Source organism: Prenolepis imparis, unplaced genomic scaffold (genome assembly GCF_030444845.1).
Source record: "Prenolepis imparis isolate NDT839.2.m4 unplaced genomic scaffold, iyPreImpa1.0 SCAF_3, whole genome shotgun sequence".
In the NCBI taxonomy this organism is placed as follows: Eukaryota; Metazoa; Arthropoda; class Insecta; order Hymenoptera; family Formicidae; genus Prenolepis; species Prenolepis imparis.
The window spans coordinates 9,814,158-9,828,878 of NW_028141161.1; the positions used below are offsets into that span (position 1 = coordinate 9,814,158).

General features: G+C 32.1%; 1 protein-coding gene across 7 annotated transcripts in view; it reads left to right on the top strand.

The window, feature by feature from the left end:
- The window catches only part of LOC145934077 (uncharacterized), a 32,441-nt gene that overhangs the window by 4,165 nt on the left and 13,555 nt on the right, over positions 1–14,721 (top strand). Inside the window, exon 6 of one of the 7 annotated variants that reach the window (XM_083034303.1) lies at positions 10,976–14,385. The exons of 3 other annotated variants lie outside the window; for them this stretch is intronic. In XM_083034303.1, the coding sequence (XP_082890429.1) occupies positions 10,976–11,271 (296 nt within the window). In that variant the 3' untranslated portion in view covers positions 11,272–14,385. 3 more of the 7 variants (XM_083034305.1, XM_083034301.1, XM_083034306.1) reach the window with 3 other exon arrangements.

Here is a 14,721-nt window from a genome sequence, read left to right on the forward strand (position 1 = left end):
AATTTATAAACTTTTATCGAACGTAAAACAATATTTTTCGATATTTTAAAATAATTTTAATACAATTGTAGTATAAGTTGGCCAGTAATATTTATTATTAAAATTTCGAACTTAAGAATTGTGAATTTCGTTTATGTTTTTTGAATCAGGATTTTTCTGCGATCTCAGCATCTTTATAAGTATAAGGATTAAATATATAATATTGCGTGAAACTTATAAAATAACGATAATTTTATCGCGAGATATTCGCGCAATCTCGTCAAAAACGAACTAATAATTTTGAAATAGTTAGATGGTGGTGGTACTCTCTGGTGACAGTGACATGCGTGCAATCTTTTCTTAAATATTTGATAACTTGAAACCAATTTTTTTCCTCCTTGTATGATGCAACTCAAACTCTATATGGTAAACATGGGTACGTGTGGGAAGTAGATACCGCGATCAAGTTGAATCGATACTCCGAAATCCGTTATTTTCTGGCATTATTGTTTACTGACTCTAATGTTTTATTAGAAAGATCTTTTTTTTTTAGAAAAATTGATATTAACATGATTTCACATGATTATACGAGAAATCCAAGTTCAAAGATATTACAAAATAAGATTATGCTACAGATGCAATGTTGCACACACATCAAAATTAACATATTTTATTTTAAGATAATCTAAATTAATATTATATATATTATATGGCTTTTTGTTTATATAATATTTTATATAATATATATTTACGAAAAGAGGTGAATTTTTTGAGAAAGAATGAATTTTACGAAACTGTAAAATGCTAAAGGAAAAAGTTTGAGATTGATTTATTATTATCTAGATCAATTTTAAATTATTTATAAATTTTAAATTATTTCTTAATAATAAATTTCACCAATAAATTAAAAACTGTCATAAATTATTACGTTTCAATTTAGTAGAATATTTTTGTCCATTATCATGTAAATAATCATATAGATATATACATACATATATTAAAAAATAATTTGATTATAATCCGTTTGTGATAAAAATTGCACACACACAAGAATGAAATGTGTAAGTCGATTTAATGACGGATTTCGGAAAACTGTCGATGTCCGACATTTTCCTTGAGAATATCACATGTTTGAGAATTGTGGGGGAATATTTCTTGACTAGGCTCGAAATTCTTTAATTGCCAATATGTGTATAGCCGCCGAAAAAGAAAGAAAAGAAAAACAAAAAAAGAAAGAGATGAATGTTTCGGCAGGTAGGTAATCCAAGCAATCTCAATAACGATTGCTATAAAGCAGAGGCATGAATTAGCTAGTAGAGATTCGCGAAGACATCAAAAAAAGCTTGTTCCTTCATTATTCAAGTGCTAATGTTATCATTGTTCGCCTTGAAAATCTGATAACGCGCGACCAAGATTGCATTTCGCCTTGATTATATACGCGAATGTTTTAATTCGCTAAATCGCAATTTTATAAATCAATTTATAAAATATAGGATGAACTGCGGATTGCAAGATTGCATTCATTGAATACTTCGGATTTAGTGCAAGATTAAGAACGTATCATGGCTTGGAATTAGAAAGACAAATCTCCAATATATATTCCCATGTCATTAAATCGATATAAGAATTTAATTATATTAATTATAATAATTCCTATATATGAATAATTTGATAGAATGACTAATATTCTCTAACACATTTATCTTTCTAGTTTTAAATTATGGAGAACATGCTTAGTTTTAATATATCTACTTCCAAGCTCTTTTATTATCATTCTCTACTTCCGAGGTAAATTTATTATGTTTGAGATTCGTTTTGTTGATATGTAGTCGATAGTTCTGTGATGTCGCGAGATTTACGACGCATCGTTGCTGAAGAAGTCTATGAAAAATCAAACACTTCGGATGATGAGTGCTTACGTATTAGATGAGTGTATGAGAGAGTTTGCATTTCGCACTTGTAAGAACCAATTCGTAATTCGTCTTGTCGCAAAACGAATAATAACAACGATGAATAGTATAAAGATGATCGGCACACGACTTTCTTATTCAAACAATATAAGCAAATTCGTCGAGGTATTGATCTCTCGTGAATCGCGCAGCAGGAGGTCGACGAAGACGTTCACCGTCGAGGAATACGAGAGGCTGGACACGCGAGTCGACGAGCATCCTAATCAATTATATAATCAGCGTCCTCATTCCAGTATCATCGACCGCACAAAAGAAAGAGATTCCCCTCTCGAAGAAGGTTTTTTTACTGATGTCTGTTAATGATGGAGAAAAAAGGCAGTCTTCTTCTCTCCAAAAAAAAGAAGCTCTTATGATGAACTTTCGAAGACTATTTAATTGACAAAAAAGACGATGTAAATTACTTTTATCATTGTTTCTATTACATTAGAGAAACAATCTCGATGAAAAGATTAGATTTATGAAATGATCGAAAGATCGATCAAAAGAACGAAGCCTGGAATGACTCGGAAGTGCTATATATTATAATCCACGTGTGTCCATGAATTCGTTTCTCCACATGTCCTCGTGTTAACCGACGGAAAACTGCTATTGTGCTCCGTAATGAACCCCGTAATCACTCCGAGCATGTATAAAATAGTCGACCAGATCAATATACAAGGAAGTGTAAAAAGAAAAGAAAGCATCGTGTAAACTCTCCTACGAAGAGGGGAATCATCGGAACGATGCAAAAGCTCGCACGTTGAAACTACATGGCAATGTTATCATACACGTCATAACTTACGCGATGTTAAAAAAAAAAAAAAAAAACAACGACCGCGATGAGAAATGGGGCCGGTAGTATGTCAAGTCACCGATGACACACGCTGTAGACACAGCTTTCTAGTGCCTGCTACTGCTGCTGCTGCGATTGTGGGATTATTGTGGTTGGTGCTGGGGGTCGGTGCTGTTGCTGCTGCTATCGCGGTTTGTTGTTGTTATCCGGGTGATGATGTACACAGACAGATCTTTTTTTTTTGTTGTTGTATAACTATTTAACCAATGATTGCCTCTGCATGCCCCTACCGTGCCTACTACTTCTTTAAAAAAAACTGACTAACCCGACACAGCCTGACAGTGCATTGTGTTTGTTGTTGGCCACAACACTGTGTTTCTCTTCAGGAGGGTTTACGTACGTATCTGGTCAACCGCATAGCCTCAGCAAAGCAAACGGCCACGGGAAAGTGTGCGTGCACTGCAAGCAGCGTGGTATGGTAACGTCACGCGGCAAGCTCAGGCAAACCCGCTTCAAATGCTGGCCCTGCAATGCCTGTTTATGCCGCTGGCCATGCTTCGTCGATTATCACAAAATGCGCTCGATCTCGCACATTCCGCCCCTTTAGCACCAACCCCATCGTAGCGCCTCGCCGGCAGTGAAAAAATACTAACGTTCCGACCGCCCCGCGATCGGGCCCAAGCACGGTGAAAATTTATATAAAAGAGACATCCTCGATATAGCTTTACTTTACAAAGAGAGAAAGAGAGTGAGAGTGAGAGAAAGAAGGAGGGAGGGAAAACTTTGATTAGCTTCGTATGTTCACGCGATCTCGTGCTTCTTTTATGCAGATGAGATCTAGCTCCGTATATGTAATATCATATAGAACTGAGCCACTAGATTGGTATATATTTAGTAAGCGACGATTTAGTAACGAATATTCTTTTTTTGCCAAAATTTTATCTGAATTTTTATTTTAGTTAGAAATTCACAGTGAGATTGTTATATTACATTGCAGTGAGAGTGTTCAGTTACATGGCAGCAAATCTATATTACGTCAATTATGTTAAAAATATCCTTTTTCTTTCCAAAATCTTGAACGTGATGACAATTTTTTTTTTAATAAAAATTTGTCGCGATAATTTAATTGCATTTTTGTGTCAACATTTTGTAAACAGAATATTTATTTTTCAGACTCTTAAGATATTTATTAATAGTTTAGTCATACAGATTTTTCTTTCACTTTAGCTTTTTGCATTTCATCTTCTCCACGTTAGATAATATATATTTTATACGAGGTATTTATTAATTACCGAACTCTCTCTAACTAGATTTAATTTGCGACGCGATATTATAAATGTAATATAATATTATTAGTCCTTCTAATAAATATGATGGAGATAAAACGTTGCGTACTTACTAATTATTTTGTTAATTACGTAACATCTCCTAAACATTCTGTACGCGTTAACGCGATATATACATACATACGTATATTGTGATTTATCTTATAAAAAACTGTGGACATGTTGTTGCGATCATGATCGCATTGATAACATGACTTTTAACGTACCATTATATTTAGCATGACGCTACGCTGTAAATTACATGAGATTACTGTTTCACTCTCTTGCGAGAGTGTAGTCGAAATTAATTTGACATTATCTCTATATCCTATAAAATTTTCACATAAAATGTAATATGACATTTATTTAACATTTACGAAAAATCAAACATGTAAGAGAAGCGATAAGTAATTACATAATCATGAAATAAAACGGTAGCAATTTCGGTCAAATAATGTAAGTCATTAAAAAATATAATAATAATGAAATAATGAGAAATAATTGTAAATTATTAAAAGATTGTAAATATTTTTTTCTATATTTGTACTTTTTTTATATTTATATTGTTATGAGAGAATATTAATAAATCTCTCTTTGTTTCTCTCTCTTTCTTTCTGCATCTTATTTTGCGAGAATTTGACCATAATTGTCACTGTTATATATGTCACTTAATAAAATTAAAATTGAGACATTATTTTGGAGAAATACAACAAATCATAAGACTCAATTTATAACAAAGTAAAATCAATTTAAAATTAATTTTGACTCTTTCCGTAAGACTGTTATTAGCCGTATCAATACAAATATTAATTATTTATTCGTCAGTTTTATCGGTCACGTGCACCGTACGCATATCCATTATTGATTCAAGATCTCGTACAGAATAACGTTACCGTAAGAATCTATAAATACTCAATTCATTAAGAAAATGTTAAGTACAAAGAATAGAGCACGCGCGCAATTTCCTATCTACTAGGAAAGATTAAGGTAGCTATTACAGTTTAATTAGTTATACATTTGTAGGATAGTTTCCAAGTTTGTACAGTATACAGTAACAAATGTAATATCCCTCAAATTAATTTGGTGCATTATGCACTTTGCACACAGTTTCGAAGATCTCTTAATAGGATAGGTATGGAATTTCATATTAACATCGTCTATTTAATCTTAAGACAAATTACATACTCTACAATATAATCATTTGCAATACTACAAATTACTATAGACTGATATTTTTTATTACAACATTTATTACTTTCATCATTTACATAAAGTTTAAAGAACGAACGAATTAATGTTTTCTGTCGTAATTTATCTTTCTTTAAAATTTTCATTCATTGTGTAGTCATAGAAAATATAATTTGTGAAGCGGATATTTATTTTAATTAAGAGATAACACACTCCATTATAATACTCTTTAACATAGATAATAAAATAACATTTCATATAATTTTATACAGGAGAGTAAAGAAAAGTTTTTAGAGAACATTTTTTTTAAAGATTATTTGAAAATGTTTAATTTTAAAGTTTGTCACGTACTGAAAAATTAATGTGCAAACAAAGGAAACGAGGTTTTCTCGGGGCAACTTTTTTAATAAAACGATTAAAATAATTATTAAAGCAATTTGTGAAATAAACAGACGAGAACAGACGAAGCGCAATACATTAAAAAATGTATTATACAAGCTATATCCTCAAGAAATATCTCTATGCTTAAAATCCATATTATTGAACAGTTCGGTTAAAGTCGTGAAGAATGAATCCTTCTTTGATATTTTCGTCCGCCTGGGGGTTTAACGAGCTTCTGACCTTTCTTCAATGGTGTCGTGTGTCTTCTGTTTCCTCTGTCTGATCTGATTAGGCTTGCTCTACTAGCTTGCGCTTATTACGCACTTTGTAGGAAAAGGGCGTGTAGGATTGACGAGGAGAGATGAGACGTGATATCGCCGTCTTGCAGATATTTGGAAGCACTTTCTATTTTGTTTTATCGTGTATATTTTTTATACATAATTTATTATCTACATACTGCAATTAAAATATGTTTATATAAGTATCTATAATGATGTTGCAAATATATAGGATTATACGTTCGTATTTATACATTATATAAATTATACATAAAATTAAATTATAAATTATAATTTATTTTATTTATAAGCAAAAAATTTCTCAGTATTCATTAAATATTCTTGTTTGTAAATTTATTATAATAGGACATATTTTCGATATATCGTATAACAATAGGATTTTCGATATATATATATATAAAACAAAGAAGTATTAATTTAGAAAAATAGACGCTAGTCATCAATAAAAACAAATTTAGATTCCATTGATCGGAAAATCTACAAATTAGTTTTTTCTGTAATAAAAGAGAAAAAATTATTCTTAAATGGCAAGTTTTAAAAGATTAGCATCCAAAGTCTATAGCTTGATATTTCAGATGTATAGAGAGGGGACTATCAATAAGTGCTTTCAAATCTTTGAGACAGTCGCGATGGCGGTGGAACTTTTCTCTTCGGCGATCAGCGAAGCAATTTTTCACGGGATAAGTACTAGAGCCTAGCTTTTCCAAACAGAACACGGTGGTTGTCGATGAAGGACGCGCTATCAATTAGCCCTCGATTCGGTTCCAGAAGAATTCGCGCGTTCGCGCCGGCATTCGTGGCTAACAATGCGTGGTGACGTTGTGTGTTTGTTGTTTTCTTTGTAGAACGAGCCGTGGGTGGCGACGACGACGACGGCGTCGCCGAGCTCGTCCCGGACGACGATTACGATCAGTCGGGCTCTGCGGCGGACGCCGGCCTCTTGTTTCGCTGTAGAATTTGTTGGAAGGGTTTCAAGCACCCGATGTCGTTGACACTGCACAAGGATTTGCACACAGGCCAGACCAGGTGTCCGATTTGCCAGCGCATCTTCAGTCGAAGTTACGACATGAAGTCACACTTGCTGCGCATCCATAAGCGTCAACACACGTTCAGTGTGTTCGATGCAAAGTCGAACTTTCGAAAGTGATGATAACTCTCCTTCCTTCTTCCCCCTGGGCTTCTTTTCCAGTTTCTTCGATGGTTCCTTCGCGTCAGTTTTATGTGGAATATCTCATTGTCGCGAGAAAACATTATAATGGCAGATTTCGTGTTAATTTCTGACAATTAATCGAAATTAACAAACTTCTAAGAGTACTTGAGGAAGTAAAAGTTAAACAAGATATAATTAAGTTTTAACATAGCGCAAATAATACAATACAAGGATACGTTAGATAGTTCCAAATGGAATATAATAGAAGCTGAATTTTTAATCCGATGTGTTTGCTATCAAACACACTTCGCATGACTGATGATATCATACAAAATTAAAATATAATGAACGTCAGTAATTGATAATGAAAGGACAAGGAAATGAACGAAATATAACGTCAGTAATTGATAATGAAAGGACAAGCAATGTACTCTTATTCATTATGAAACAGAATAAAATTATGCTTAAAAAGAAACAATTAAATTAAATTAGATTTATTTGTCAAAGCCAAAAATTGTCATTGTGGATCACAACAGTTCTTTCTATTAATATACCAGATCAAAAGATAAGATTTCAATAAAATTGCGCAAAAACCTTTCGCATTATAGAGCATTCACGACACATATGCAATATAATGGTGTGAAATGTATGTCTGTTGTAGAGTCATTAAAAGATTTGGTAATCTGCCTAACTAGATGGTCACCTCCTAAACACCTCGGAGATAAGTATCACGATAGATCTCCGAGTCGGACTGTAACATGGAATATATCACATCATAAGATTCAAAAAAAGCAAGGTCCAGCTAAACAAGTAAGGCGACCCTGTGAGAAATGTCATAAGAATACATTCCTCAGTGTAACAACGTACTGTAATGACTGCGTTGGTAAACCTCACTTATGTCTGCGTTGCTTCAATATAATACATCAGATTGATGATTGATGTTTCTTCACACAGTCTATAAGACCACAATTACAAGATCAAATACTTCATTAAAAAATTACTCTTAAAAGGATTTGCTGGCGCATATATTTCAGGGAAATATATTTTAATATTTCGATATTTATCAAATATTTTTTATTTTTGAACCATTGATTTTATGAATGCAAATACATGCATATTTTCATTTGTATCATCAGTATAATTATCACAGCAGCAAACATGTGAATATCAAAAATTAAGAATTATATTTGGCGGAAGAATAATTTTATTTTATAGCGAAGAAAAATTTATTTTACATTGATCGATCGAAATTTAACAATCAAATACATCTTGATGAGATTATTTTTATATTTGAGAATGACAAAGATAAAATCGGTGGGCGAGGTTGAAAACTGCATAGTGTTGCATAAGTATTGCAAGAAAAACAATTTTTCGTTATTATTTTTATGAAAATAAATGATTAAAAATTTTGATATTTTATTTTTATGTTATAAAAGCTTGAAATATCTTGCCAAATTAAGTTTAATGATATAAAAAATTGAAGTATTACTTATGGAACACTTTGTGAAAAATCTGTATTGACTTAAACGACGTGCCATGAAGTAGAAATATGACGTTAAGGATGTAACGAAGTTTTTATTATTTTAGGTTAGATAGCTTTTATAAATAAAGCCTCTTGTGACAAACTGCAAGACTGTTAAATACATAATTGATACGTGTAAAATATTTTGTTGTTTTTCATCGTCGATTTTCAGAAATTCTTATTGGCTTTATACTTATCGATTTGTATTCTCGCTGCACATTTAGCCCTAAACGCGACTGTTTGCTTTTGGGATTTAATTTGTATATGAATATTGCATTTAATATAAATGTATAATCGTCCTATTTAGTTCTAGATGTGTAATGAGAAGGTGAGAATTATATTTTACAACCTTATATATTTGAAAAACATACATCTTGACGACTCGAGCAAAGGCGCGAATATCACAGATCTTGTTAATAAATCTTACATTACAATTGCTTGGAATGAATGTATTGTGTACGTATGTTTGTCGAAGTGTTGCTGTGTCATCATATGTTATTCCACATGCATCTATAATGATTATACATCGCGCGTCTCGGGATTTTTTATTAGTACGTTTAGTAGGATTATTTGCATATTTTATATATTTTGTAATACGAATTATTTGCGCGTTATCGCACTTTCGATTGTACTCGATATCCATCGAGTAACATTGCGAGTTTTTAATAAAAATATTACGAAAGATAATTGTCAAAGCGATAAGCAAAACTATTGTAAATCTGTATAATCTAAATATATTAATGACGATTGGAATAGTAACATGCGACGAGCGACAAATTAAGGAAAATAAAAATTCGCAGATTGTTCAAAACAACACGATTTGCTTTGGAATTCCAAGATGCTACAATTTCGTACGGAAGAATATATGTCCCTTTATATTATGTCACAACAGAAACAAAACTTCGCATGAGTCTCGGTATCCGCAAGCTTTTTGACATTTGGCACTCCCAAAAAATTCTCCTTTTCGTTTCTGGCTGGAGGCTTCATTGAACATGCTTATGGGGACTATACCTACTTACATTAGTTATGAATTCTTAACACAGAATATCCCGATCGTATCGATGTACGGTACACATACTCGACACAGAATGCGTTGGCGAGTATAATATATAAAGGGCGACCCGTTAATAAAATCTAATATCTAATAGATGATAATTAGAAACATAAATCTTTCAGACACATTAATAATTTCTCATAATTTTTTATAAATTCAAAAGTATTTTGAGTGAATTACAGCTCATAAACTATTATCATAAACTATTAATTATAATTAGAAGATCTTTCTTGACATATTTTTTTAGAAACTATGCTTTTTATAATGATCGCGGTATTGAATGAATTTATTTTATAATTGACAATATGTTTAAATGCGGTAAATTAATTTGCCGTAAGATATAGTTACATTTGATGATTTTTTTTTATAATATCGATTCTTTCAAAAGTTATTTGATATGTATAGTTGAGGATAATTCAATTGTTTGTGTGTTTTATATATCAAATTTTAGATATATAAATTTTTATGATGGGTCGTCCCTCTTATTTTTTTAAAAATGTCCCTGACGGCCTGAGACCAAACTTTCACCTATCTACACTAATTGTAAGAGTAAAATATATTTTAGTGCGGAACATACAATCAAATAGCATACAACATTCAAAATTTATTCATATTCAGCTGTGTTCTTATAAACGCACACCCGTATGCGATATCTATTTTATTCAAATTAAGTTTAGAGAGAATATTTCAACTTTTGCATATAATTTTTATATATCTAAAAATATGTTAACAACGAAGAATATCTAAATTTTTTGGAATTTTAAATTTAAATTTTTGTTTAATTATATATATATGTATTATGATGAAGAATAATGTGATATTGTTTGACAAAATTTGGATAAATGATTTATTGTACTATATATTATTATTACTAAAATAATCGCTCTTTTCAAATTTTTAAATAATTTTAATCCTTTAAATTTTAAATCGCCATTCTCTCTCCAAAACGATTTATGTCATTTCATATGTCATTTTTAATGATTCAAACTTAAATTGACATATTATGTTATTATTTTTATTCTGCTGTGTATTTAGTATTCTATCTCATATGAATATCATCATATAATCGATACATAATCCTAAATATAAGAAGAAATTTGTCGACGACGGTGTGTGCTTATCGGGGTTGTCTCACTATCGTGTATCTCCGCGCACTGAGAGAAATAACAAAAACGGACACACTGAAAACAATCGAAATCGCGAATTAACGAAGCATACAAAAAAAAAGACGAGAAAAGATAAGAAAAAAATTTCGTCTTTGCGCGCACGACGAAACTATTACATAAAAGTATGAGATCGTGTGTGTATGGGAAACACTTTGGATTGTGTGCGCAGAATCAGAGCACAATTACGGGAAGCATCAACCGCAACCGCAACAACAAGAGCAACAGCAACAACAGCACACGAGCCTCGTTCTCGACGGGGTCAGGCGCAGGTCTAAGCTGCACTACGTGGTGGAAAGCGGTCGCTGGGTGTGCGACGTCTGCGGGCGAACCTACACTCGTGGTGATTCCCTAGCCCACCATCGCAGTATACACAGGGGCGACACGATCTGTCCGATCTGTCAGACCGTCTTCACGCGAAAATACACCATGCGCTGCCACATGGTGAACGTACACGGGGTCAAGTAACCGTCGAAACGACCGTAAACGTTGCGGGATTGAGGGCTCGGTAGAGAAAACTCGGTGAAGGGCGAATCAGGGTCTTCGTCGTGTAGAATTAGGCAGATATTTCAGCACGTCATCCGCGAGAAATTAAATCGAGGAATTTAAGATCTTGTATCTTTTGTGGGTATTCGTGTTATTGCATAGATATAGAGATGTAGGAAAGTATTTTTCTTCTATAAACACATGGACATATGTCGTAAATTATGTCGTGCACGAATGACGATTACGTCGATATAGACGTAATATACATTTCTTTCAACTTTTGACGAAATACTAATCTGGTTGTTCGCGGATGATGGTCAAATTATACAATACATATTTGTCTGGATGATAAGGATTTGAAGTCTTAAATAATTGGAATATTATACAAAATAATTGTGAAGTGTTGTAGAATCTTGAGGATTTGATATCTCTAGGATTCATGAAATTTGGTATAATTTGGTATAATTAATTTCCAGATATGTACCAATGGGTTATTTCTTTTTTTACATGACGCTCAAATCTTCTCTCGCAAGAGATTTTCGTTTTCACTCGATGCGTTTTGATATCAATCGAATCCATTCAAGCACAATATTCTTCATTCCATAAAGATTTTATATGCAATTGTTTAGTATTATCGACTATACTATTTTGATCATTTTATATTTGAATAATTTTTACTGCATTTGTAAAAAGATTTAGAAACTTGATTTTTTGACTATTTTTGTAATTGCATAAATTACAATTTTATTGCTTTTTTGGATATAAGAATTTTTTCATACAAACATCGTTTTACTCTTATATCTTTAATAATCGATAGTCATAATGCGAGATGTTCAATTTTTTTATGTACGAGGTTTAACACGAAAAAAGGCGAGACTGACTGAAAAAAGATCACTTTAAACGAAAGGATAGATTTATTTGATTTTTTTTTTAATTTTCTAAGCAAAGTGAAAATTACAAGTATGGTCTCGTTTCTTTTTTCGAATCTCATATATGGATTATATCCTGCAAAAAGAACCAATCTCAATAAATATTTAACAGCAATATTTGTGGCGCGGTTAAATCGCCCGTGTATTATTTATGACTCTTATTCGATAAAGAGGAATAAAAAGCTCCGGTCGCTTTTTGCAGAATTTTATCCGCATCTTCCAAACGTGAGAAAAGTTTAAGACGTGTATATAGTACATATATGTAACGAGTATAAGATTGGATAAAGACTGTTCTTTTTTTCCTTCGGCGAACGAAGCTTGCAATATGTATGGTACTTAAATATAACAGAAATGTTATATACATCATATCCTATCGAAACTAGATTAATCATATTAAGCTTTATCGAGCGATCTCGTTTAATTGCACAAAGGGGGATTACTGTACTGTCATGTCACTATACTTGGCGAAATTGCAAATATTCGTAAATGGATTATCAATGAATAGTCTGTTTGAAGCTTCGTTAGTCTTTCACTCGCGCAATTTATTTCAGAGATGACAGCTTTCCCCCGCCCCTCTCCAAATGACACAAAATCTATACATTAAACGTAATTTATGTATAATATTTACGAGATACAATTATCACACATACATTGACGTCATATGTATAAAAACTGTCATTTATGTGGATGTCACGTCTCTGTCTCAGCGCGGAACTTAGACAATCATCGATCACAGTCGGGTCGATCGATCTTATCGTCGTATTTAATTGATGTGACTTGTTTCGATATGTCTTGAATCGATAATAACTTGTAAAAACGTCAATATAGAGAGAAAATAGATTCTCGGTGTATACAGAGATTATTAATTTGCAACATGTACTCTTCGACAATCATATGACATGCAACTTCTTTAAAATTGTACACGATGTAATGAACGACGTATAGTTGACATATTTTTCATTCTGATATGTCGTTTTCGAACAAATCTTTTTCTTTTTATTATTCCTTTTCATCATTGTCACTATTATTCTGTTGTCTTACATAGCTCATACTATGTATAAATATTTTACTTTGATTCATAAATTAATATTACAATAAAGATTGACACAGGATAAATACTTTTTTTTTAAATACCACCATAAGACCAATCTTTAAAATCTCAGCAAAACGAATAAGCCGCTTTCGATCGCCGTTCGAATTTTACTTAAGTTTTCTAAGAGTGATTTACAGTGTTATAGAGAACTTCATTAATTTACAATATGAAAAATTTACGCTGTAGTCGAAATATCGTACTATGTGTAAATTATGACGTAGCTGTAGAATATGTAAGACATGCGAAGTGCCGGGTTATACATTTCTTTTGTACTTTGCATTCTGGAAATAAAGCCATGATACGGAAATCATACGTGTGTCTTTTGAGCTGCGAAGAGTGCGTTATTTTCTCATTGCATGGAACAATCAAACACTTTTCGGAATCTTCCGAGAATCTTCGATCAACATAGTTATATCAAGATTTTGATATAACGAATATTTGATGAAACATAATTTCTTTTTTTTTTTGTATAAAATTTAATTTAAATTAAGAGAGATTAATTTATACTCGAGCATCCAATATTTATAATAATTCTAAATTATATAAATTTTTTATTTTTATATTTAACATATAATTTATTGGGTGAAAAATTTGAATAAGGAAATTACACTTTAGAATATTGAAAAAATAATAATAAAATCTTAGCAATTTCTTAATAGAATTTATTGTAACGAAATTTAAATAATTTAATATAATTTCTAGCGATAGAAGTATCTTATAAAATGTGTTTAAATAAGATACTTTTATACATAATTTAGTCTGCTGTCAAAAATTTAGCAAACATACAATTGTTTAAACATGCGAATGTCATAATTTACAAATTGTCAATTCCTCGCGCATAACATGCCTTATATGTGCCAAAATATAGTCGCGTATGCGACCTATATTCAATTAATAATAATGATAAGGAATACATATGATTGTCGGTTCACTGCACATGCGATTAGCAGTATATCTCGTACCATAAACTTTGAGCCTGATATTCGGCTTCCAATCATGATTTACGAATTAGATCTCGCCCGAATTATGTCTATGTGTGTTGTGCATGAATATTGAACATTTTATATATTTGTATTTGTTCTGTTTCCGTTTTCCTTTCGCTGTTATTCATATTATGACGTTCACAGTTCACAGTAGCATGGCTGCTCCGAGAGTATTATAATTATAATTACTGCGTGTGTTGCCATTATCGTGATTGCTGTCTCTCTCTTTCTCTATCTCTCTTTTTTTCTCTTGCTCCTGTTTGTAAGTCTCATCGTGTGCGTTTCTTTTCTTCTTTTTTGTTTTTTTTGTCATTGCTACTGTTGTTGTTCTCCTCCGAGAGATCCGAGTGAGCGAGTGGAAAAGTAGGTAGAGAAACGAGAGTGAGACGTAAGATTTTTCCGAGTGTACCGGCATAGCTTGTTACTG